The 24,327-nt window shown below is 39.4% G+C and overlaps 1 protein-coding gene across 1 annotated transcript; it reads left to right on the top strand.

Moving 5' to 3' along the window:
* Positions 1-1,096: 1,096 nt before the first annotated feature.
* Positions 1,097-24,321, top strand: tnfrsfa (tumor necrosis factor receptor superfamily, member a). The gene is made up of 10 exons (XM_078270843.1): positions 1,097-1,375; positions 13,194-13,368; positions 15,081-15,212; positions 19,406-19,517; positions 19,721-19,854; positions 19,959-20,060; positions 20,148-20,194; positions 20,370-20,651; positions 21,268-21,304; positions 21,814-24,321. Exons 1-10 carry the CDS (start codon positions 1,343-1,345, stop codon positions 22,113-22,115), a joined length of 1,356 nt encoding a protein of 451 aa, XP_078126969.1. The 5' UTR covers positions 1,097-1,342; the 3' UTR covers positions 22,116-24,321.
* The last annotated feature ends 6 nt before the right edge of the window (positions 24,322-24,327 follow it).

Raw genomic sequence — 24,327 nt, 5'->3', positions numbered from 1 at the left:
GTCTGGTGTAGGTTTGCCCAAATATCTTCCGCTTTCTCCTCCCTAGACAGACCCACTTTAGATAAGATTTTGTCAGCAGGAACCAGATTTGAGAGTTTTGTTTGCTGTTTGATATAGGCTGGTACAAAGTGGAATAATGTTATAGTGTCATTAAGGTTGACTGCCTCTAAATATACTGCAGGGTTCTTAAAGTACAGAAACTAAGTTGTTCTTCTCACTGTGGTAAAATCAATTAATTGGAAGCAAACTTAAAACTATTCCTCCTCAGTGGGATATAATACCCATAAAGTGTCTCCACTCGGGGATCCACTGGGCTGGAGTGTGTATTTGTGCCAAAAAGTCAGACTTAGCGATTATTCATTCACTGGTGCTTCAACCTGTTGCACATTAGTTAGTTATAACTAGTTATACATTACAAACTTAATGGATATTGTTAGATATTGTTAGTCACTTGGAAATGTAGATCAAAGCCTGAGATGAACCATTTGAATGAAGAGCCTGCTTCAATTTATATAACATCGCTGCATATTTCACCCCACAGACATAATTGCAAACTGTAAGGTAAAAAATATGTTAAAATGTTATATTGTTTTTTTTCTTCATTGAAACCCAGTGGTGGAAAGCCCTAAGTACATTTAGTCAAGTACATAGCCTACTTAAGTACAATTTTATGTTACTTGTGCTTTACTTTAAGCTCTACTTTATACTGCTTCTCTACTACAATAAATATTGTACTTTTTACTACTCTACATTTATTTTCTAACTTTTCTTACTTTGCAGGTTTGGATTAATAATACCAAATATAATCAAAAATAAACCGTGTTGTGAATTTACAGGTTAAGTTAAAGGAAAAAGGCATTAATGCATTAATAATTATTCCAATTATATATTATTATTATTTAAGTATATTTTGATGCTTATAGTTTTGAATACATGACTTTTACTTGTAAATGAGTATTTCTACATTGTGGTATTGCTACTTTTACTTAGTAAGTAAGTAGATATATATTAGTAAGTAATAGATATAAGTACTTCGTCCACCTCTGTTGAAAACCTATTATTCTAGGTGAAGCGTTGTGATTGGCTTCTGGGCAGTCTGACGTCACGGGGAAAAAAGTCTTCAGTGGTGCTCAGACTAGTGTCTCTCAGCTCCCTGAAAAACGCTGTAAAGTTTTGTCAGTGACAAGTAAACTCATGAAAGAAACCGGGCGACGGACAGTTTTAAAGCTGGACTTGTGGTGCAGTTTTCTTTTTCGCTGTAATTGTGTTTTTTAGAGATTTTAAACTGGTTGGTTTGTGACGCGTAGTCGCCGGGATTTCCTCTCATCTCGAAGTTCTCAAGATGAACTTCGGTCCGTCGGTCGGGAAACTTTCTGTAAGTAAAAACAACCATAACCTTCGGTATGCTTGCTTGTATGCATTTACATAACAGTGTTTAATTAAGAGACGCTCGTGTTATCTTTATTAAAGTGCTAATGATTATTAAAATATGCTTTTAACTTAAGATAGCTTCTTATCTTGTATGGGCGCCTGGCGCTTCAGCGGGACAGTTAACGTTATACATTAATTTAGCTAATAACACAAATAGCATGTTGATTCAAAATGTCGCAAGACGCCGCTTATATACCGATTGTCTAATTAAGTTGAAGCTTAAGCCAGACAATCCTTGACTCTTTTAGGAGGCTGTGCTGTTAACATGGGAGCAGAAATCACAGCCAGGCCTGTGTGTGTGTGTGTGTGTGTGTGTGTGTGTGTGTGTGTGTGTGTGTGTGTGTGTGTGAACTTGTTGGATAAGATAAAACAAGCCCGTTCATTGTCCAGCAAGAGCTCATACACAGGAAGCAACATTGTGTTTGTTGTTGAATAATGTGTTTATTTCTGTAGAGAAGAGACTCATCTGAAGCTTATTGGCTCCTTTCTGGTTTACAGTACATGTGCTGCATATTCACTCAGTCCCCCCCCCCCAGCCTCAACGTTACAGCAACCATCTGTGTTGGACATCATGCGGTCATATTGTTCAGACATTCAGCATATGATGGCTCTTGGACTGTCACAGCGGATGGAGCTAGGACTATTGGCACTATTATTAAGTGCACTGCAGTTATGGCCCTGGCTGTGGAGTGCACTTTTGCTCAAGCAAGCTTTAAATCACATTGTGTGAAGAGTGTGTTGAGAGGCACGGGGTTAATAGTAGCATGTCAGTTTGACCCCAGAAAAGCCAAGAATTCATTTTGCCCGTTAGTCAATTAAAGTCACACAGTTTTCCCAACAGTTTTCCAGTAAAGTTAATTCCACTCTCAGACCCTCACAGAGACGTCTTTTCATTCCCCGGCTGTTGTTTTTTTTCCATCTGTGCAGCACCAAAGCCTGACACTATAAATACTATAAGCTCACTGTATAAGGCCTTAACGTGTAGCCAACTCATTAAAGGTTCTAGGGCTGCTGGGAGATATAGCCAAAATCTTCTATCCCGATAATACTAATATAGGTCATTTCATATCTCGATAACGATATATCACGATAAAGCATGTTTTCTGGTAATTTAATAAATGGTTTATGTGAAAAAAGTTCGTACGTTTGGATACTCCTGTGTGAATTAAGTACTTGAAAAAAAATGAAAAAGTATTTTCTCATTTTATTAAGAACTGTAGTGCTAAGTGAACATAACGTGCATGGATCAGAACGTAAAGTGTTGTCCGAATGACTTAAATATTGCCATGACTTAGTTCGGACCGCAGTGTTTTCACCATCGCGATAGATACGATATAGAACAAGAATGGCACTCTGAGAGAGCAGATCTTCGCCAAGGCCAGTGGTGCGTCCATGTGTGCTCCTCGGATGGTCCAATTTCCCTTGTTGGGAAGTCGTGCCGACTTTGGTGTGTTTGTGAGCATTTAAGTTGTAATGTGGAAACAACAGGGATGCTACAAAGAAGTTGTGTTGTATTGTATTGCTCAGAGCATTTCAACAACAGGTTGATAGCTGTTTTTTGCGTGACAATGAAGAGCAAAAGAAAACTAATCACGGGAGCCATGAAATATGATCAGGAACATATATTTTTTGATTATTCCAACACCTCATGAGCGCAGTACAAATAGCCTACCCTGTCTCGCGATGTTAACGAAAGGGAATACCCCATGATTGGGATCCTCTCCGAAATTGAATGGGTTCTTCTTCAACCCATGCTACACGCCTCCTCCAAGTTTCATGAAAATCGGGCCTGTCTGTTTTTCCTAACAGACAGCCCAACCGCAAACATAACCTCCATGGAAGCGGTAATAGAAATATACGTTACACATTTTTATATCGTCAAATTACCCAGCCCTAAGAGGTTCTTTGGATTAATGCAAAATTTGAAGGAATTGTATGTGGGACTCTAGAAGGGTTTCCTTCAAATACTTAAGTTTACTGCTTTACATTACAGTGTGAGATAGGAAACGGAAAATGAATCAAAGTTCCAGTAATGACCAAGCAAATTAAGGCAAGGCTTCTTTTGCGGTTGATAAGGGCAGCAGTACAAGTCATTAAGCTGTAATGTTGCGGCATACCAGATGCCTACTGTAGCTCTTCTCACTGTAAATGTAGTTGATAAAGTAAATGTAACGTCTGCTGATGTGCCTGGAGCTTTAATGTTTGTTTTCTGCGTTGTCTGATTTGTATTTTAAGTCATGCAGTGTTCCATCAGATTTACTTCTCCGGGTGGCAAAGTCAATGTTTATCTCTTTTGTAAACTACAGTACATTCTGGAGGCCTCGCCAGCAGGCCTTGTTGCTAAGGGACTATGGGGAAACTAAACACCCCCCCCTTTTCCCTCCACCCCCATTCCTCCCTCTCTAATCCCCCACACCCCTTCAAATTGCCTCAGTGTACGTGCCTGGCCGTCCAGTAAACTTCCTGTCTAGAGTACACAGATATGCTGATATTAGTGGCATCAATTTACTTCTGAGAATTGTCATGCCCATGCAAATGTATCCTAGATTGTTATCTGTGATTACTTACTGTGTGTCTGGGTGTTGGTTCACACAGGAAATATCCCTCTATGTCAGGGCAGGACTGACATCTGGGACAAGTGGAGGCCAAACTGTGTCACTGGGGACTGAGCAGTGGTCAACAAATTGGCTACTCTAGAGTAATACATAAACTGCTGCTTATTGCTGCTTTACATGGTGACCATGTGAGCAGTTGTACAACAGAGCCTGTGGCTTAGAGACAGACACTGAATGATGCAATGTGGCGCAACCAACTCACTGTCAGATACCAGGTGGTTGTGTGCCCTTTTATGTTGGCCTGTCACAGTTTCCAACCAGGTATTATTCTCGAGAGCGGACATAGCAATATTTTATTGTTGGCCAATCCATTTTTCTGAAGGAACCTGCTGTTGTTGTTGGCATCGTAAAAATGTGAATCACTCCAGATATCAAAGACCTGCTGACTCACTTAGGGAGTGCCACCTGTACAGGTGTGACCCACCCACACACGTAATGCATACCATGAGAGGCAAGTCAGCGCTCCGACATGAACAATCTAGCTGTGTGATAAGTGGGGAGAATTTACTGTGTGCCAAGCAGCACTAGATGGACATTTTACCTTCACCTAGCTTCATTCATTCTGTGTTGTTTAGACCCAAATAGCAACTAAAATCATGTCACACTATAGCTGCAAAGATGAATCCATTAGTCATTGTCAACTCTTAAGTTAGTTGCCAACTATTTTGATAGTTGTTTAATCGGTTTGAGGAACTTTGTAAGAAAAGAAGTAAAAATTCTCTAAATCCAGCTTTTTAAATGTGAATATTTTCTGGTGTCTTCGCTCTCTAGGACAGTAAATGTAATATCTTTGAGTTGTGGACAAAACAAGATATCTGAGGATGTCTTTGTGGCTTTTGGGAAACACTAATGGACATTTTTCACCATTTTATGGCATTTTATAGAACTAATTGATTAATTGAGAAAATAATCAACAGATTATTTGACAATGAAAATAATAGTTAGTTGCAGGCTTGCAGCCCTATCTCACACACAGTGTCAGAACTACTTTGTGGTGCAATACTCTCATACATAGCTCTCCCATGTGTACAGAAGTCATCTGAATATCAAATCACATGAGTTAGACATTTACATTGCTCTTTGAGGACATTATACTAGGAATGGACATTATTTGCCGAAGGGTGCAAAGCTATTCTTAGCTTCTTTTTTACACTGTTTTAATGTTTAAAGACACAAGTGTAATGCTCACTGGAGGGCATACTTTTCTATGTCAGACAGTGGCAGCTGTTTTGTTATCTGTGTGGAAGTCATATAGAGGTGTATTTTATGAGTAGTACATATGTCAAAGCCTTCCATATTCAGACTATTTAAAAGAGACAAAATCATCAAGCAGAAATCACTATTACAAAGCTGTTATGCTTTTATCTCCAAATGCTACTAAAGCAAATGTGTTGGCATTTTAGTAGAGCTGAAACAATAAGTCAATCACTCTTCAATTATTTTGATAATTGATTAATCATTTCAGTCACTTTTCAAACTAAAAGCCCAAACGTTTTCTGTCTGGTCCCAGCTACTCCCATTTGAGGATTTGCTTATGTTCTTTGTTTTACGTCACTCTAAACGTAATATCTTTTTGGATGGAATTTTAGACGGTTTGTTGGGAAAACAAATAGCTATTTGCAGATGTCACTTGGGCTGTGAGGAATTGTGAATAACTTTTTGAAAGTAGTTTTTGCACATTTCATAGACTAAAATGGCAGATTAATCAATAATGGAAATAATTGTTAGTTTCAGCCTGAGTGGGACTTATTGGAAAGGATCTATCCATACTGTATTTCATCAAGACAAAACCATGAAGCAAAGGGAAGTCAGCATTAAATGCTGTTATGTGTTACAGCTGCAAATGTGGGCATTTCGATCATCGATTACAACAAAAGAATCAGCTATAATAATCGATTCATGGTTTGTTTGGCATCTTTGCTTGAAAATGTCAAGCAAAGATGCCAAACATTTCCTAGTTCCAACTTCTAAATTGTGAGGGTTTGCTGCTTCCTCTGTTTTTTTTTATATATATATATATATATAACTGAATATCTTTGGGCTTTTGACTGTTGGTTGAACAAAACAAGCAGTTTGATGCACAATTTTCGCTATATTCAGTTGTTGACCTAACAGTCAATCCATTAATCGAGAAAAATTATCAACTAATTAATCAATAATGAAAATATTTGTTAGTTGCAGCCTGACCTAACAGACCAAACAGCTGAAAAAGGTTAAACTATCAATTAATCAATTGGTCGTTGTGTCAGAAAATAGTGAAAAATGCCCTCCGCAATTTTCCAAAGTTGACATATTTAAATGGCTTGTTTTGTGCACCCAACAGTCCAAAAGCCAAAAATCTTCAATTCACTCTTATAGAACACAAAACAACGAAGAGAAGTAATAACCTGTGACGTTTTGGAATTTCTGCTTAAAAAAGGAGGTGCAGTAGACATGTAGGTATTTAGTGGCACCCGGATACATGACCTAATATGAAGTTTTGCATCAGTGCTATATCCTCTGACTTCCTGCTCTCCTGGATGAATGAGCAGATTATAACAAAATGTTAGAGTTTTAGAACCTTTGTCCAGAGAATGGACTTCTGTTTACAAAGACATAAATCCAACATAAATTCCAGCTATTGATGGTCACTTAAGTCCTTGGTGACCTGCTACAGCAGCCACATATTCTACATTTTTGCTGTGATGTGTTTATAAAGAAGGCTATAAACTGCCAGAGCTTCATGGACTTTTTTTTCCTTTTAACACAAAGACAAGCTTTAATGGAGCTAATGTGATTGTCTCTAGAGCGAGGTGATGGATTCCTGCACATACTTTAATCCATTAGTCATCCGTTCTTGCTCTTTTCATTCTCACCCCCCTGGGGTTGTCTGATGAGTCGCCGCTCAGCTTCTCGGTGAAGGGCCTAATCAGAATTTAAAAAGGCTAAGTTAATAGCCCTACTGCACACAAATCTCTGAATTAAATTTGTGGATTGACGTTCAAATCCGCTGTCCCTGAATAACATGCCGTATGACTCACAATGATGTTGTGTACGTGTGTGAGATCAGAAGCCAACCTTAAACCACACTAGAGATCACCTCGACCTCACAACACAAACAAGTTGGAAAATGTATGTCACACTGCACCTGCTTACAACTTTTGAACCCTGGCCTTTTCCTTTTAAGTCATCAAAACAATGAGCCCATTTTTGTGTGGTCAACATCAACTTCAGTGCGTCAGTCATTATAATTTGTGGTTTCAGATTGGCTGCCGATAAATTCATTATAACTGTCGTCATCACAGGTTGTTTTTGCGCTTTCTTTTTTACAAAGGTGAATGTCACCTAACCTGCTTGTGACACACTGTCACACTAGTCTAATCAGTGAAGGCTACCTCCTGAGGAAACTCAAGAATTTGTGTTGTGGAGCTGCAGCTTCCCTGAGTTATAAATATCCAGCCTAGCGGATATGTTGTGCGTCCAATCGGGTGCTAGGCCTGCTCTGAGGCAGGCTGCTGTGGAGGGAACAGTTTGGAGCTGAACCCTGCATGAAGCCTCTGTATTGTCTTGAGCTTCCTGTGCTCCCTGAGAGGAGGGGGCCGTCGCTTTTCACACGCTCCCACACATACACTGTATGTGTGCTTGTTGTATTGTATGTGTGCAGTTTTTGTGGCTCAACAATGCATTTTTCACACTGCGAGCACTTTCTTGTCTAACTGCTTCAAATTGACATGGGAGTCATTCTCTTCGTTTTATATCATTCGGCTTTATAAAGATGAATGTATCCGAGCTCGGCTGAACTTTGGATTTATTTACATGCTGTAGCAAGTGTCAGACTTCTTTCTCTTGACATATGCTGGGTTGTACATGCCTTCATCATCGAAGACAGGATGTCAGTGTAATTCATCACTCAAGAAAGGCGTGCAACCCCCCCCCCCCGTCTCCCCCCCGTCTCCAGCGTATGTCAGGCTTTATCTGTGAAGCAGAGAGCTTTCACTGTCCTGTCAAGGTCAGCCTTGAGGGATTTCCATTGTACATTACACAGTTACTGAAACTGGGATTTATTATTTCTTCTGGTGTGATGCTTTCTAATGCGCACGGGAAACCAATCTGAGTAGCAGTCAGAATGGCTGCCGAGGAGGAAGTATTCATCATCCTGAAAATGCAACGAAATGTACCTGACAGTGTCATCAACAAACTCAAAGATGATAAGGCAACTGTTAACTGATGTCATGCTGTGAATGTGAAATATTTACTTTAGACACATAACGTCAGCATCATTTTGCTAGCCTTAGATTGGTTTCTTGTGAGCATGAGATACTTTTGCGTGCCCACCAGAAAGCATCTTGTGCGCCCCAGAAAGCATCTCGTGCGCCCCAGAAAGTATCTCGTGCGCCCCAGAAAGTATCTCGTGCCCACCAGAAAGTATCTCGTGCACACCAGAAAGTTTCTCATATGCACAAGAAAGAAAAGAAGTTATGTCATGTCCCCTTAGGGGCTCTGTAGTATAGTATAGGGCTGCAACCAACGTTTATTTTCACTGTCGAGTAATCTGTGAATTATTTTCTCGATTAATCGATTAGTCGATGTCTATAAAATGTCAAAAAATGGTGAGAAATGTTGATCAGTGTCTCCCAAAGCCCAAGATGGCATCCTCAAATGTCTTGTCTTGTTCACAACTCAAAGATATTCAGTTTACTGTTACAGAGGAGTGAAGAAACTAGAAAATATAAACATTGAACAAGCCGGAATCGGAGAAAAAAAACTTCATAAAAAAGTGAGTCAAACCGATTAATCAAAATAGTTGGTGATTAATTTAATAGTTGACAACTAATCGATTAATCTTTGCAGCTCTATGGTACACATTGGTTTTTACTGCCACACATATGATAGTATAGAAGGCATCTGTTCCAGGACAGTGTTTATGTTGTTCAAATTCCAATTAATCAGTTTAAATTAGGAATCATTAATTCAATTAAACAAGATAATTGAGCAGTTATGGGTAGGTAATGGTGAATACCATAAAATATGGACCTGTGTTTATTTTTGGTAATAAACACAGCAATAGAGCGCAAAAGATAAGTTGATTCACATTAAAATAATCAACTATTTTGACATCGTTTAATCGTCATTTTTCCAAGCAAAACAAGGTGAAAAATGTTACACATTGTCTGGTTACAGCTTCTCAAATGTGAGGGTTTGCCACTTTGCTTTGATAGAAATTGGACTAATTGTGCAACATACCAACTTTGGACTTTTTAATTGACAAAGACAGTTTAAACTCTGCCATCAGTTGTGCTTCTAAACAGCTGCAGCTGTAATGATAGTGCCACCTCCTCTGCTATGAGATGGGGGTGGATGTTTCTCTTTCCTGTGGTTGTGGGAGGCCCTGGCATTTGAGCTGAAAAGTTTGAAAGATTGCGCTGTGGTAAGGTCAGAGGAAGACACATGTTGGTGACATTTAAACTGGAGTATACCTTTCATGTTTAAGTCATTCATGACGCGTCACATATTAACAACTGTGGCAGAAACACATTTGTTCCATTCTCCAGTTTATTAAATGCCCAAGTGCTTTTAAAAAATCAGTTGTAAGAAGTAACAGTTGATTATCAGTGTTAGTTGAACCTCCGGCAGCTGACAGTCTATAATCCGATCAACTCATTAAGTTTTTGTTGGATCAACAAATCGGCGTGCAGTTAAGGTTACACTCAAAAACCTGATGGAATGGATTGCATTAACTACAAAGTGACAACGTTATATCTGTTTTTCTATTGACAGCATGAGTAAGATGAGAAAATTCATATGTGAATACATTAAAACTCTGTGTGTATTATGAGTGACATTGTGTGATATTTCTAATCTAACATCCTCAGAATTTTATGCATAGTAGTAATTTAAAGCTAAACTTCTCAAGATGATGTCATGATGATGTTTGAGAGTATAGATGTACCATATCGTAAATATCACAAATGTCCTGCATTTACTTTTTTTTTTTTTAATTGGCTAATAAGAAAAGCATGATATGGAGAGTCAGGTCATACTCCGCACGCAGGAATATAATGAAGTAATCATGTTGTTCCTTATCAGTTGACTATGATTGAAATCATCATCTGTCCAATATGAAAACGTCTCCCCCTTTATTTGTATGTTTTGTGTGTGCAAGAGTTCATTGCATTTTCAGTTTCTGCCCCATTTCATTTATAATGGAGCTCACTGTAATTCCCTCAGGGATATGGAGTGATCACAGCCCTCTAAATGGCCCATTGATAACCTAGGTCAGCTGAAAGGATGTCCTGTCATTTAGTCACAAATGCATTCTCAGTGTACATGGCATGTATAGAGTTTGTGCCAAGGAAATTTGGAAGAACCCAGGGTGTTTAGAGGAAGTGGAGGGGAGCTACTGTTGTCAGATAAACAGAGGGCTCCTCATTATTTTATTGCAACTTTTTATTAGCTTAAATTGCATCCACACACGCATAGTACTAACCTATCATACATACAGACTGAGAGCATGACAGTAGGACACTGTTTTACCAAATAATCTGCAGCCAAGCCCACTCATTGTACAGAGGATAGAGAAGACTGTGAAGTGGACTGAACCACTTCAGCCGGGAGTTGGAGAGTTTCCAGGGATTGTGGGTTTGGAGGGCTTTCGACACTGAGGTTATGGTCACTGCAGTCTTCCCTCTTCGCTTGGTTATGGAGGTAAAACTAAGCCACATTGTGGCTGCCCATAGTGTTTATGTATACAGTGCATTTATGGTAATGTAGTTTAGCAGCCTAAGGACATTAGTGTGGACACATGTTGATGGCGTGGTTCGTTTTGCTTGTCTGCAAGCAGGCTGTGTTCAAGAAATACTACACGGTGGGATTCCCCTCAGATTTACTCTACAATCTCTATCCAGCTTTTATTTTGTAATAAAATAAAAGCGTGACAGAGATTTGTTTTTGATTCTCACATTAGCACAAAGAAGTAATGATGCACTGGCATGCCTCTGCTGTCCCATAAAAACAACCCCTCTTAAAACCCCTGATCAGTATCGAAAGCAAATTCTGATGTTTCCTTTCCAAACTGAAACAATAATTAGTCGCTAGACAGAAAATAAACCGTGAATTATTTTGATAATCTATTAAGTGATTTTAAGGAAAGCCAAGCAGTAACTGGTTTCAGCTTCTTTAATGTGAGGATTATCTCATTTTCTTTGTATTATATCATTGTTAACTGAATATGTTGGGTTTGTGGACTTGTTTGGGGGGGGCGTTTTCTTATGTTTTATAGACCCAACAATTCATCAATCAGATGTTTTAAAAGATGATATAAATAATAGATAATTACAACCCAACATAAAATATTTGAATAGATCTTTTGTGTAGCAATCCTTCAACTGCTGAGCATAACAGGGCAGCTATTGAGAGCGGCTGCACCTGGGAGTGTTTTGAATCACAGGCCCTGGATGAACAAAGACTGGAAATGATGTCATCTCTATGCTGTCTATGCATCTTTACTGTCAAAGAGACACCTGAGTGGGAACTTTTGATAGGCCATAGGAATTCAGTATTAGCTACTTAAGGGTGGACTAATAAACTTTTGGACATGCAGTGCAATTTCACATTCTACTTCTGCTTTGTAGGAGTGTTGGATTACCTTTAGTGCAGCTCATTCTTTCCCCAGTTGTCTATTTTCCCATCTTTTCTTTCCACGGTGTTGTCGTGCACATGTGCTTATACCAGATTTCGCTCTCTTGCCTTTTCACACGGCCTTCTGAATACTCTTTCCCCAAGACCCTGTCTCTACATCCCCCCCAACCCTGCAGTCATATACATAGTGTATTCAAGTCTAAAGACTCACCCTGTGTCATGCAAGCTGTTAGCCCCCCCTCTCATTTTGTCTCCCTCCCCTTTCCTTCTCTCCTCTGTCTCCCCCTCCCCAGAATGTTTGGATAGATCTAAATGGTGTGATTGTGACTGCTCTGCCGGCCGTCTGCCCCTTCACGTCTGCCTCTCAGCGTCTTTGGAAAGTCTGACGTGAGCAGAGGGAGAGCAAGAAGGGAAAAAGGCAGAGAGTGAGAGAGAGAGAGAGTGAGAGAGGAAAGTTCTTTTGAACAACAAGGCATGGCAGCCCTCCAGAGAGCCAAGTCTAGCGTCAGGAGTCATTCTCAGCCACAGCCTGTCCCTCTTTCTCTACCTCTGTTTATCTGTTCTCAGTCTTTATTCCTCTCATTCTCCCACACTGCCTTTTTTAAACAACCTATTCCCTGCAGAACATCCCATCTTCAACTCTCAATTTCTCACTTTGAATCGATCCTCCTCCTCTTTCTCCACCCTCACCTGTTTCTTTCTCTCCTGGTCTCGTAGAGGTAGTGTGTGTGTGTGTGTGTGTGTGTGTGTGTGGGGGGGGGTGCACAGGAGAGACAAAACCTCCAAATCTATGCCTCTCATTTACCCAGGAGGTGTCGCATTGCGTTTGAGGCGCTTCATGGTGGTGTCACATGTCATGGCATTCAAAGAGCCGGGGTTTAAGAATGTGGGTCATTTGAAGTAGAGCCACTAAAGTGTGTTGTTTGCCAATGAATGGAGCCTTCTCACATTGACATGGTGAAAAGCGTGTGAATAAACACCAGCGCCTGGGGGCCACACTAAAGTGTTCGGCTGTATTCTTCTTAGTACCCCACCTATACAAGCCTGTTATTATCTAGCACATGAATGGATTTCTGGAATCACATTTGATATGGGCACTGTCCTGGTGTTAGCTGAGATACCTTATCAAACCCTTTCTTTTACACCCACAGCAGAGGAAACAGAGTCTCTGCTTTTTAAACCTCTTCTACAAGAAAAAACCAGATCATGGAGTAATTAAGTTTGGTTGCCTGTTGCGCTGCATGTAGTTAGTGTATAGCTCTGTATCCTGTACACACAGGGTTGTTTTGCCTCTACTTCTGACCAGCTGGATGGCTCCCTTAATTGCTTTCCCACGGCAGATGTTCAGATCAGATGGTTCAAATTAAGTCATAGATTACTCACATAAGGTTTCCTATGAAGATACTCTCCTCTTTACTGTCCTACAGCTAATGAGTTTGAGTGGGTGAGCCTGTGAACTGTGGAGACACAAAACTCATGCAAAGCTTTTCTTTTGTCCCCCTCTTTCTCTCCCTGACCTGGATGATTTAGGTGTTTGCGGCAGCGCTCCTCATCGGGCTGGTTTGTCACGCAGCAGAACCTCCAGCATCTCAGTGGTCCAGCGATGAACACACAAACAAAAACCTCACTCTTCGACGACACAGGACATGTGTTGAGAATGAGCAGTACCTCCACCAGGGACTCTGCTGCCTCAATTGCCAAGCTGGTAAGGAGAATCACATATGACATATACCAAACGTATGAGGAATGTGGGCCTGGATAAGTACGCCTGCTGCAACATTTCAACCTGAAACTCCCTCTGATCAACAAATTGTGTTCCTTCCTGTATCCTCAAACACTGATCTATGTCTTCTAATATAATAAGACCTGAGTGCAAGCTAGTGCCAAGATATAAAATGGCATTTTGTTTAAAAGAAAGTTGAGTCAAATGTCAAACCCATAACCTGAACTGTGTCCCAAATGAGTTTAGCAAATATTCTCTGCATGGTCTGGAAAGAATGCATGATGGCCATGAGCAGGAGTCCAACTGCTGCAACTCAGCAGATTAGAGCGAAGGAAAGAGTGCACAATTTATGCAGTGGAAGTTATTTTTAAGTTCCAAGTAATTAAAAGTACTAACCATATTAATGTATTATGTAAAGAATTCGGTAAGACTGTTGACTCTTTTTTTAGCTCAGAATTTAGCCAAGATGCAATTACTGCAATGTGGTTGTTAGCTGATTAAATTATTTAATTTGCCATTCTGAATTCTAAAAAATAATTTTATTTGATTACTCTGGTTTTGGTTCATATTCACTTTATCAATTTATTTCTTCAACACATTTTTCATCCCCATTATCAAATTATATGTGCATGAACATCCAAAGTAATAAATCCTTTAAGGTTAATTCTGTTGCGTTGTTTTTTTTGTCCGTTTTTGTAGACCTTCCGGCCTACAAATCTAGTGAGATTTCAGCAAGAGCTCCTGCAAATCAACTTATATCTGAATTCACAGTAACAATGGAAATGAGGCCTTTAGAAAATAAAACAGCAGTGTGCACAAAGACAGAGACAAAAGGATAAAGTAATTTAAGGGCGAGATATAATTAATAGATTTTAACTGATAAAAGAGAGCATCACTGCTAGGTTGTGGCCTGTAGAAAAATATTTTTCTCTTGGGTTTTATGATTTTCCCACGATTGTGGTGCTCTTGTGTTGCATTCTTGCTAGTTGGTTAGTTGTTACCACATAGTTTGACGCTTCTATGTTAGCTGTCTGCTTCTTTTTGTCAGTATGAGCTTTTATATAACCAGGCAGACTTTGTTGCCAGTACGCACGTTGAACATTGAATCAGTTTTACCCACACTTAAGTTGAACTAAAACAAACTGTACTAACAACCACAATACCAAATCATTTTTTTCCATTCTCTACTGTGTCTTTTTTTTCTTTTGTGCATCAGATGAACCATGAAAACACATGAGAATCAAGTGGTTTTATTCATGGCACGCATGAACTGAGTATAACAGTTCTGAGCATGACTAGCGACCAGTGCAGGTCCAGTCACTGTGTAGTTCAGTGAATCGATTCCTGTCCTCCTTCTAGTCCCCATGAAATGCGGACGTTAACTTCCAGGAAACCTCTCAGCTCGTGTAAAACGGTTAATCATGCACAAGTAAAGAAAAACTCAAAGTCCCACGCCTCTGCACTTTTATGAAATCAAACTGCCCTTCTCGTCTTTGCTGATATCCCATTGGTTTACAGTTCAGAAGCACAAAGACCACTGTGATCCCTGTGGTATGTCCTGTCTAAACATCCTATTTCAACAGGAAACGCATCACAATTAAGAAGTCAAGATTCAAAAGACTTTAATTGCCTGTAATATGTTTACATCCATCACATGAGTTGTTGTTCTCTTTTTTATTTTTTTTTATTTGCAGGATCCTTTGTGCTGAAGGGATGTGAAAGAGACCAAGAACAAGGGACATGTCTTGGCTGTGAGCATGGACAGACCTACACAGAGCACTCCAACGGGATGAACCGCTGTTTGCCCTGTACACACTGCCGCTCAGGTAACAAGATTGTCTGCATCTTGACGTGTGTTTCATAGCGTCTTCATTTTTATTAAATCAGTAGGAAGAATTCATTTTTTTTGTCTTGACAAGTTTGTTTTTTACAACCTGGGTCTTGTTTTTGCATATAACATTTACTAAGATCTGGTTGAGCAACTTTAACAATGAGGTCTATTAGGCTTTGTCTAATCTGTCTGACCACTCGCTTCATTGCAATCAATGAAGCGAGTGGTCAGACAATGAGACATTTTTTTTCACCCATTTAACCATATTATTAGGGCTGCAATAGAAGTGAAATAACACATAACTGACTTGCCCTTCCATTCCAAAGAAGGGTCATCTGTAATCCAGTTTGTCAAAGATGTATTGTTTTGGAAAGTTAATACCTTTTTGTCTGTGCCCCCCTCTTTCAGATCCACTCTTGAAAATGTGATCTTATGATGTTTCACAGAGTCGTAGGGCGTGTCTTTGTTGTTTTTGTTTCGTGGGCTGAATGTAAGCGCGTTACCTGTCTCAGGGGATTTGCTTGTGTGTCTGTCCTACCTGGCTGAACTGGGTGTGGCTGTGTCTCATTGTCTCCCACACTGGGCGTCTTTGTGTCCAATGAAAGGCTGGAGCTACAGAAAAGAGACTACTGTTACATAGGATGTGTTTTGTGCTCATTCATTGCGGTTTTAAGATAGAACTTTGTGTGTTTTGCTCTAGTTTTAACTTATTTATGACCATGTAATAATTAATGGGAACACAGCATATTTTGAAAAGTTATCCTTGCTGTGGACTACTTACACCTAAAATGAACTGTGCTGCTATCTGTAACACTTAAGAACCTACTGCTGGGAAATCTCGTATTTTGAGAGGCTACAGTCAATTGAATCATTGATGGTGCTAGTTGGAAGTTTTGCTTTCTTCACGTTTAAGCCATGGATTTGAATGTCGTCTCTCTAAAACAAAGCCTTATGATGATTGTTTTGGGGGGTGTTTACCTGTGAAAGCAATCTTGGTTTTCAGTCACAACATGTTATTCATTTAGGTATCATTCAGATCAGGTCAACTTCGTTGATAACTACTTGGATAAGACAGGAAGGACATAGGAAAAAGCTCTTCCTATTCAGAATGGGCTGAACAGACTATTCACTCTGATTTTGTGCCCCACCCTCCCCACCCCCGACACACAGACTTACACGAAGCACCTGCCAATTTAATAAGAATAACATAATCAATAAAGTGCAGTGTATTCCTCAAAACACCAGCTGCCTGGCTGGTAGCTGACTTGTTGCCAGTCTGCCACTTCTGAATGTGTGTTTTTTATTTATTTATTTTTTTACCCTGACTCAGATCCTATTCAAAGCTTTGTTGCTCTCCACTGCATGTGTTACATTCCAATTATCACTGAGCATAATTATGTGACGAAACTGAAAACCATGATTTGTCACTACACTGAGCTTAAATACTACTTGCTCTGTGCAACGGTACGACAGGCTTTAGACAGAATCTGTGTCAATTTTCAATTTAGAAATGAGCTCCTTTAGCACAGCATGAAGGAAGCAGAAAGTGTTGCGTTGTCAACAACATATGAAATTAAACTCACTCGACAACACAACTGATTTGAATGAATTAAATGGCAAACAAATGTGACAAAATTGAGCAGATTATGTCCCTGAATATTATAATTAGCAAGTCCAACAAAGTCAACTTTGTTTGAACTACTATTCAACTCTTTGTACAAATTATACACTCAGGCCTTTTTATTGTTTTCAAGATTTTTTTGTTTTTATCAATAGGATTCATTGTGAAACTTCACAAAATTCAAACTATGAACAAGAATAAAAAACAAGCACCGTTCAGCTTACTTTTAATGGAGGTCCATGGTATTGATTTAGCCTTTATTCATAAATAGATGTATTAATTAAGGATTTTTAACTCATTATCAGGGTGCGTCAGATGTTTTTTAGACGGCCAACCAATACCATGGACTTCCAGCAAAACTAAGCTGTCCTTATTTTTCTATTCATACTTGGCTACTTGAAGAGCACCAGATTGTATGCTTCAACATCACTAACACCAAGTTTATTGACCCTGTGCAGCACTCCCTATTTTTTCTTCCAACATTAACATTTTCCAAAGGAACTTGTCATTATTTTCATTAAAATGATAACAGTCAATCCCATTGTCCCAATAGGCAGAAGTTGCAGTTGAGGACTGCTCTCGTAAACTAGCTGTCTCTCTGTGTGAGTGTTTGTGTATGCCTTTTAGTAAAAAAAAAAAGTGTTCATAAAAAAAGAAATTACCAAGCACACTTTTGAACAAAACATGTGTCTGCTTGGTGACAAATCCCTGCTCTGTATATGTGTTTATATCCATACAATCCAAGTTGTTGCTGTGAGCCATCAAGTCATTCCATATATAGTCTTGCATAGCATAAGTCACAGCTGTGATATCTACCGGCCCATTCTACCCAGCTACATTTAGGTCATTATGATCATTACATTGATAGTCAACAGTGGTGGAATGTAACTAAGTACATTGACTCAAATACTGTACTTAAGTACACATTTGATGTAGTTGTACTTTACTTGAGTTTTTTCTTTTCAGGCCACTTTTGACTTCTACTCCACTATCATTACCACTACCACTACCACTACATTAATCTGATAGCTTTAGTTACTTTACAAATTAAGATCTCTTGCACACAAAACACATTTAGTTTATAAAATATGATATGATGTTTTTTGAGATTATTTTTAGGCCTTTATTTGTATAGGACAGCTGAAGACATGAAAGGGGAGAGAGGGTTGAATGACATGCAGCAAAGGGCCGCAGGTCGGAGTCGAACCCGCGGCCGCTGCGTTGAGGAGTATATATATATATATATATATATATATATATATATAAATACACACACACACATTTTTTTTACTTACATATTTTTACCGCAGTAACATTTCCAATGCAGGACTTTTACTTGTAGCAGAGTATTTTTACAGAGTGTGTTATTAGTACTTTTACTTAAGTAAAAGGATCTGAATACCTTTCCAGCACTGGTCGCTAATAATTAACGACAGGACAGATGCAAAGAATTAGATGGACTGAGAGAAGGCAAACTCTGGAGTCTTTACTTTCTTTCAGCAGGCTGGCACCAGGAAACTCCATTTAATTCTCACCTTCACATGTATGATGACAGAATTTCTCCCAATAAAATACGCAAATGTTCTCAGCTCATCAACAGAGCACTGCTGACACACCTCTCAATTTCCCGATGAATGTGACAAAGTGTTTGCAGGCAGATGACTAATTGTGGACTTTGTATCCCGGGCAAAGTTGTATTTTTCACCTGTTGAAAAGTTGACTAAACACGTGTCCTCGTATGGGGGAATCCGGTCAAAAATGTGTGCTAGAAATGAATATCTTAAAAACTAATTTGCAGTGTTCTTTTAAACTCATTAAAACTCCAAAATATTTTTTTTTTTTAAATAACTTGCTACAAAATGAGCTGAATTGTCTGAATTAAATTGTAGGAAAATTATTCTCGAAGAAGATTACAAGATGGTAGAGTGTGCTCACATTTTGCAATCAAACCAACCTAACGCTGCACTTTTTCTTTAATTGGCAAGCATGGACATCACATTTCTGTGAAAGGTCATCATGTGGCGGTGGACTGCTGGTTTGTTATTAAATTTGATCTTATCTTAAAGGCTAGTGCTACGGTCTTTTCAGGTCTCAGTTCAATAAATGAATGCCAGATTCGCCATCCCTCATTATCCTGTTAAAATTAGGCAAATTGTATCTAAGAAGAAGACATAATTGGAAACCCAATTATCTATCTTACTTTTGTGCAAAAGATTGCCACATAATTGCTAAACGTCTACAAATTACCTGAGAAGTCCACCATCTTTTGCTGTTTAATGCATGCCAATGGTCACAGGTTAATTATGAGTCTAGTTAGATCCCATTAGATTGTATGACCCGAGATATGTTTTAAATCGTCATATAATATTGTATTATATCTCTTTGCGTATTGGATATGGTAACTTTTTGTGAAATGTTATTTGATGGGTGACTAGATTGGTATTGTGTTTCTCTCTGTATAAATTCCATGTATTAAATTTGACTCGATTTATGTCCCTCATCATTGTCATGATATTTCACAAACAAGCTGACGTCTGCCATCTTTCTCACAACTTGACTATCCACAGATGAGATTAATACTGCAATCTGCACCACGACTACAGACACCAGGTGCCAGTGCAGACCAGGGACCTTCTGTGTCCCAGATCAGGCCTGCGAAGTCTGCAAACGTTGTGCCAAGTAAGAGTCCTTTCCTGAAATGGTTTTCAGTTCTCTGTTGCAGTGCTCTTTAACCTTATCAATATTATCCAACATGAATGTAATACCTAGGATAATGGGCTAACTCTTTTGGATCAACTGCGTTGTTGGGTTTCCATCTTAAACAGCCAAGGGTTGTGCTGTTTTTTTGCATGTTTTAACGTTCCTTTTCTACAAAACTACAGGTGTAAATCGGGAGAGGAGGAGGTGAAGAAGTGCACCCCGTTCTCTAACACGGTGTGTCGGAAACGGGATCCGTCCCCAACCAAAACCTCCCCAGCCCTTCCTTTACCGACCCCTACGTCTTCTGCAGACATTGGTAACTTCGCTTTACCATTTTCACTGTTTCATCCAAAGCCTTCTGCTTACCATTGTATGTTATTTTAAATCCTCTTGTACATCTTCACTGATTTATTTTTCCAGTTACTCCTATATGCATTTCCCTGGCCATCACCTTCATCATCATCATCATTGGCGCGGCTGTGTGGTGGTTCGTAATCAAGCAGCGTTCATGGGAAATACCATGTGAGTCAACATGGTGTACTCCACCTTTTGCAATGTTGTTTTGCTTAATAAGGATGTATTCCTAATGCTTTGTTTGCTTTTTAACAGGTTCAAAGAGCCACTGTGATTCCAGTGAAATTGTGAAGATTCCTATTGTAAGTCCTATTGTTGTTTTTTTGCATTTGATCTCTTTCATGTTGTTTACCTTTTTGAAAGGCTTTATGATATTAGATGTTATTGTCTGCTAGCACTCACAATTACCATAGAGAATCTGTGGTACAATATGTCACGTTTTCCATCTGGCATGTTTTTTTTTTTTCTTCTGCTCAGGATGAGAGTGGAGGTACAGCGGAGGAGAGACAGAACAATCAGAACGCAGGTCTGGAGGGGGAAGAGTCTCGCCCAGAGTCCCGGCCCCTGCTGCAGGAGACCCAGTCTGTCATGACCAAGGCCTCCCCTCCCCTCGAAGATGAGGACCGAGGACTAGGAGACAGTTTGCCCAACACCACTAGTTCGTCTCAAACTAGCCTGTCGGCCCTGCCCACTGCAGCTTCCTCTGGTAACACCCCACACCAGAGCCCCACTGTCATCAGACCACCGCCTGCAGACATGGTGAGGGAAACTCTAGAACAAGGATGCCCAATTTCAGGCCCGGGGGCCAAATTTGGCCCATCCTGCCTTTGTTTTGGCATTCTATGGCTTTTGACATGCTCATGCTTATTCTCCTCTAATTTTGAAAGTGCTGTAAAATCCAACCAGAAGCTCAAAAGTACTTAATCTGAATTTTACGACGAAGCACAGCGCTGGTAAACTTACCTATTAAATTACGTACGTATGTTTTTAAGAAAATGTTGTAATTCAGCTGGAGCCCTAATGTTGAAAGACATTTGGAAAAAAAACAAAAACAAGCCAGACCTCATGTCTCCCACTGATATTGCAAGTGATAAATGACTGTAAAAGGTCTGTAATATGGGTGATATATGCAAATTAAAGAGCAGTGGGTTTTTTTTTCGAAAATTGTATTTTAGGTTTAGAATGTTAATTTTCTATAATATATTATACATTTTCTCATAACATAATTTATTTTTGGCCCATGGCCTTCCATCCAGATACATTTGTGGCCCTTCATATGAAATAAGTTGGGCACCTCTGCTGTAGATGATCTCAAACATTTTCAAATATTAATCACCTGTGCCGCCATCCCTTATATTTGTATTTTATGTTGTAGGATGATCCTTTGCTACATCGATTGGTGCCACTACAAGGTAAGATTCCTGCAGTGGGAGGCAGAGATTTCCCCTCTGCTAGACATTGTTTATTGTCACTCGATTTGCACTAAAAGGCAGCTACACACATTTCTATTTTTTACAGTTTATGTCATGTCCAGAAGAAAGTCAAATAAACACATCTCTTCAAGATCTCACATTATCTGCTTGATAGATTAATCTCATGACAGTCAGGCCGTAGCTGAGCCTTCAGGGGTTGGAACATGCCGTCTTTTTTGCTGTTGTTTTCTCATGCTGAATTAAACAGGTCATGGCTAAACAGATTCGTTTGATCCTTTTGTTAAATTGTTTTTAATGTATGCATCCCCTGAAGGAAAACATACTGAAATGTAGGAGCAATGCATATACTGTACCCTGTGAGTTTTTCAAGCATTTAACTTAGTTAAAAGTTAGTGTAAAACGACAAGATAAACATTTTAATCCAGAGTTTTGTGTGCCATTTTGTGTCTCAAAATCTAAATTTGATCTATTCCTTTGTGTTTTTTAAGGGTCAGAAAGATCCCTAAAGAAGAGCTTTGATTTGTTCGACGAGTACCTGGATGTGCGGATCCATAACAAGTTTTTCAGAATGATTGGAGTCAGTGACAACCACATTCGGATTGCGGAGAATGGAGCCCCCGTTGACAAAGTGTATGAACTGCTGAAGAACTGGATGCAGAGGCAGGGCCTAAAAGCCGACATCAACGACCTGTTAGAGGCTTTGCTAAGTATGGACCAGCGACGCTCGGCTGAGAGCATCGCCTCCGCAGCCCTGCAGAGAGGCTACTACAAGCACGCAGACACTCCCTGAGAGCTGAAGTAACGGGGACTGCGAATGAAGTAAACACAAAATACTTAACACAAGGACAACTAAAAGCACATAGACACTGTCGGTGGACATTGTGTTACGAACGGGGCTTACCTCTGTGTGGCGGACCGGCCACGTATTCTTGCCAGTAGTTTTAAAAAAGAAAAACGCAAAAAGGGGAAGGTCGAGCCGTATTTATCAGAGCTCTGAAGATGTTGACTAGTTGCCAAATGCGGAGGTGTAATAATGAAAATGAAGAAAAAGTTTTGTGGTCAAATTGAACAACCTTACCGCCAAAGACAACCATGATAATGTGTTCCAAAGGAGCAGATTAACATGAAGGTGTCAGCGTCCACAGGCAGAAAACGGCTGCATGTTTTAGGCTCCAATGAAGAAACATGCATCCAAATACTGAAAGCTTAGAAGTCTCTGGGCGCGTGTCACACATCTGGTCCTCTACCCAGATCACAATACACTACCTGGAGACGAGGATATACACTGGTTAGTAGTGGCATTAGCTGTGTCACTAATACTGTGCCTCTTTGATGCACTGTCCTCTGGCACATGTAGTATTTAAAACAATCATGCTAGATTTGTTTTATAGATTTAGGCTTCTCTGAAACCATATGTAACAGTTCATGAACATTTTCTTGACTAATGGTAGGAAAATATCGTCCATTTGTTATAACGGTCAATTTGCAGCCTTTTAGTCATTAGTTTTACCTCTTCAGTGCCATTTGATAATCTAAATGTATTTAGCTATCATTTCATTATGTTCATAGAGTGTAATGATTCAAAAATGTCATAGATTTTGTACAGTCACATTGGAGAAATGTTTTCAGTCTTTGTCGTCCGGCCTTTTGTGTGTTCAGTGTTACACACACACACACACACACACACACACACACACACACACACACACACACACACACACAACATTGTAGAAGGAATAGTTTCTGTTGGAACAATAGTTTAGTCAAATGTTTCCATGGAGAACTTCAAAGGTCATTTTTATTTATTGACATATTTATTGTAATGAATAATAATTCACTTTTATTATTTATACCATTACAAAAACAAATGACCCTGGAAAATAAGCATGCGCTGTATTTGTGTTTTGATAACGTTTAGCTTCAGGGCAAAATTACTGACAACATTTTCAAAGCGGGTTTGGAACAAACTGTTTAGTTAAACTCTGTTTATGCTTGCCGCACTGTTTGGTCCACACTATCAATGTTACCTGTGCCATTTCTTCACCAGAGTGTGGAAGCTTTCATGAGGCTAAATGCCGAATGTGTCATTTCAAATCGGCGATGTGGTGACACCAATCTTAGAAAATGAGGATTGACGTGTTGAGTCCAACCGTTAAAGCGAGCCGACTGAACAAACGGTGCTCCTGCACATGTCTGCGGTGACATGGCATGCAGGTGCAGACTGTTTTGACTTGGTTAGACTCAGACAAGATGAAGGAAACTTTTTTTTTTTTCTGGATTTAAGAAGAAGCTCAGATTTATTTCCCTCATTCTGCCACATGTACATACAAATTCAGTCCAGAGAGCATTGAAGCCTCACAAAGTGTATACGTGTATATATGCAGCTCTATTAACAAACCAAAATGAATATAGAAAGGTATGAAGTCATTAAGAACAACAGAAACACCAACCACGTTAGTTGGCTGTTGAGATTGTGACATTTTAAACTAGATTTTGCCCATTTGTCTGTAGTCTCTTATGTAAAAAGAAAAGAGTTAACAGAGTTATATATTATTGCTGAAGAGCGATGCTACAGTGCTGGCGCTGCCATCTATTGACAGACAATGAAAATACAGCCGGCATCAATTTCAAGGGATCCTATACACCCCTCTCTCACCTAACATTCTCCCTTTAACTCCTTTTTAGACATTTCTCAACTCTTTTTCTTTTAAAAACTTCCTCTTGGCCTTTCCTGAAGTGGCATAGCAGTGGATGTGCTTCAGTGCATGTTTTGTTCACTCTGTGGTAGCAGTTCATGTGAGTGTATGTCTTCTCTTTTTATAATTTCTGTGTTTTACATATTTCATTGCAAGTCCTAAGCTTCCTTTTTACTTGTGTACAAACGTCTGTTTGCCATTTCCCCCTTAGTTATTGTTTGCTTGTCATGGATTTCAGATATAAATTATGCAAATCAAAGCTCTTTTTATGTCAATTTCAAATAAATGTTTTGTACAGATGAGCGT

This window comes from Sander vitreus, chromosome 16 (assembly GCF_031162955.1).
Source record: "Sander vitreus isolate 19-12246 chromosome 16, sanVit1, whole genome shotgun sequence".
In the NCBI taxonomy this organism is placed as follows: domain Eukaryota; kingdom Metazoa; phylum Chordata; class Actinopteri; order Perciformes; family Percidae; genus Sander; species Sander vitreus.
The sequence above is the reverse complement of the archived record's forward strand: the minus strand, read 5'-3'. Positions and strand labels throughout refer to the sequence as shown.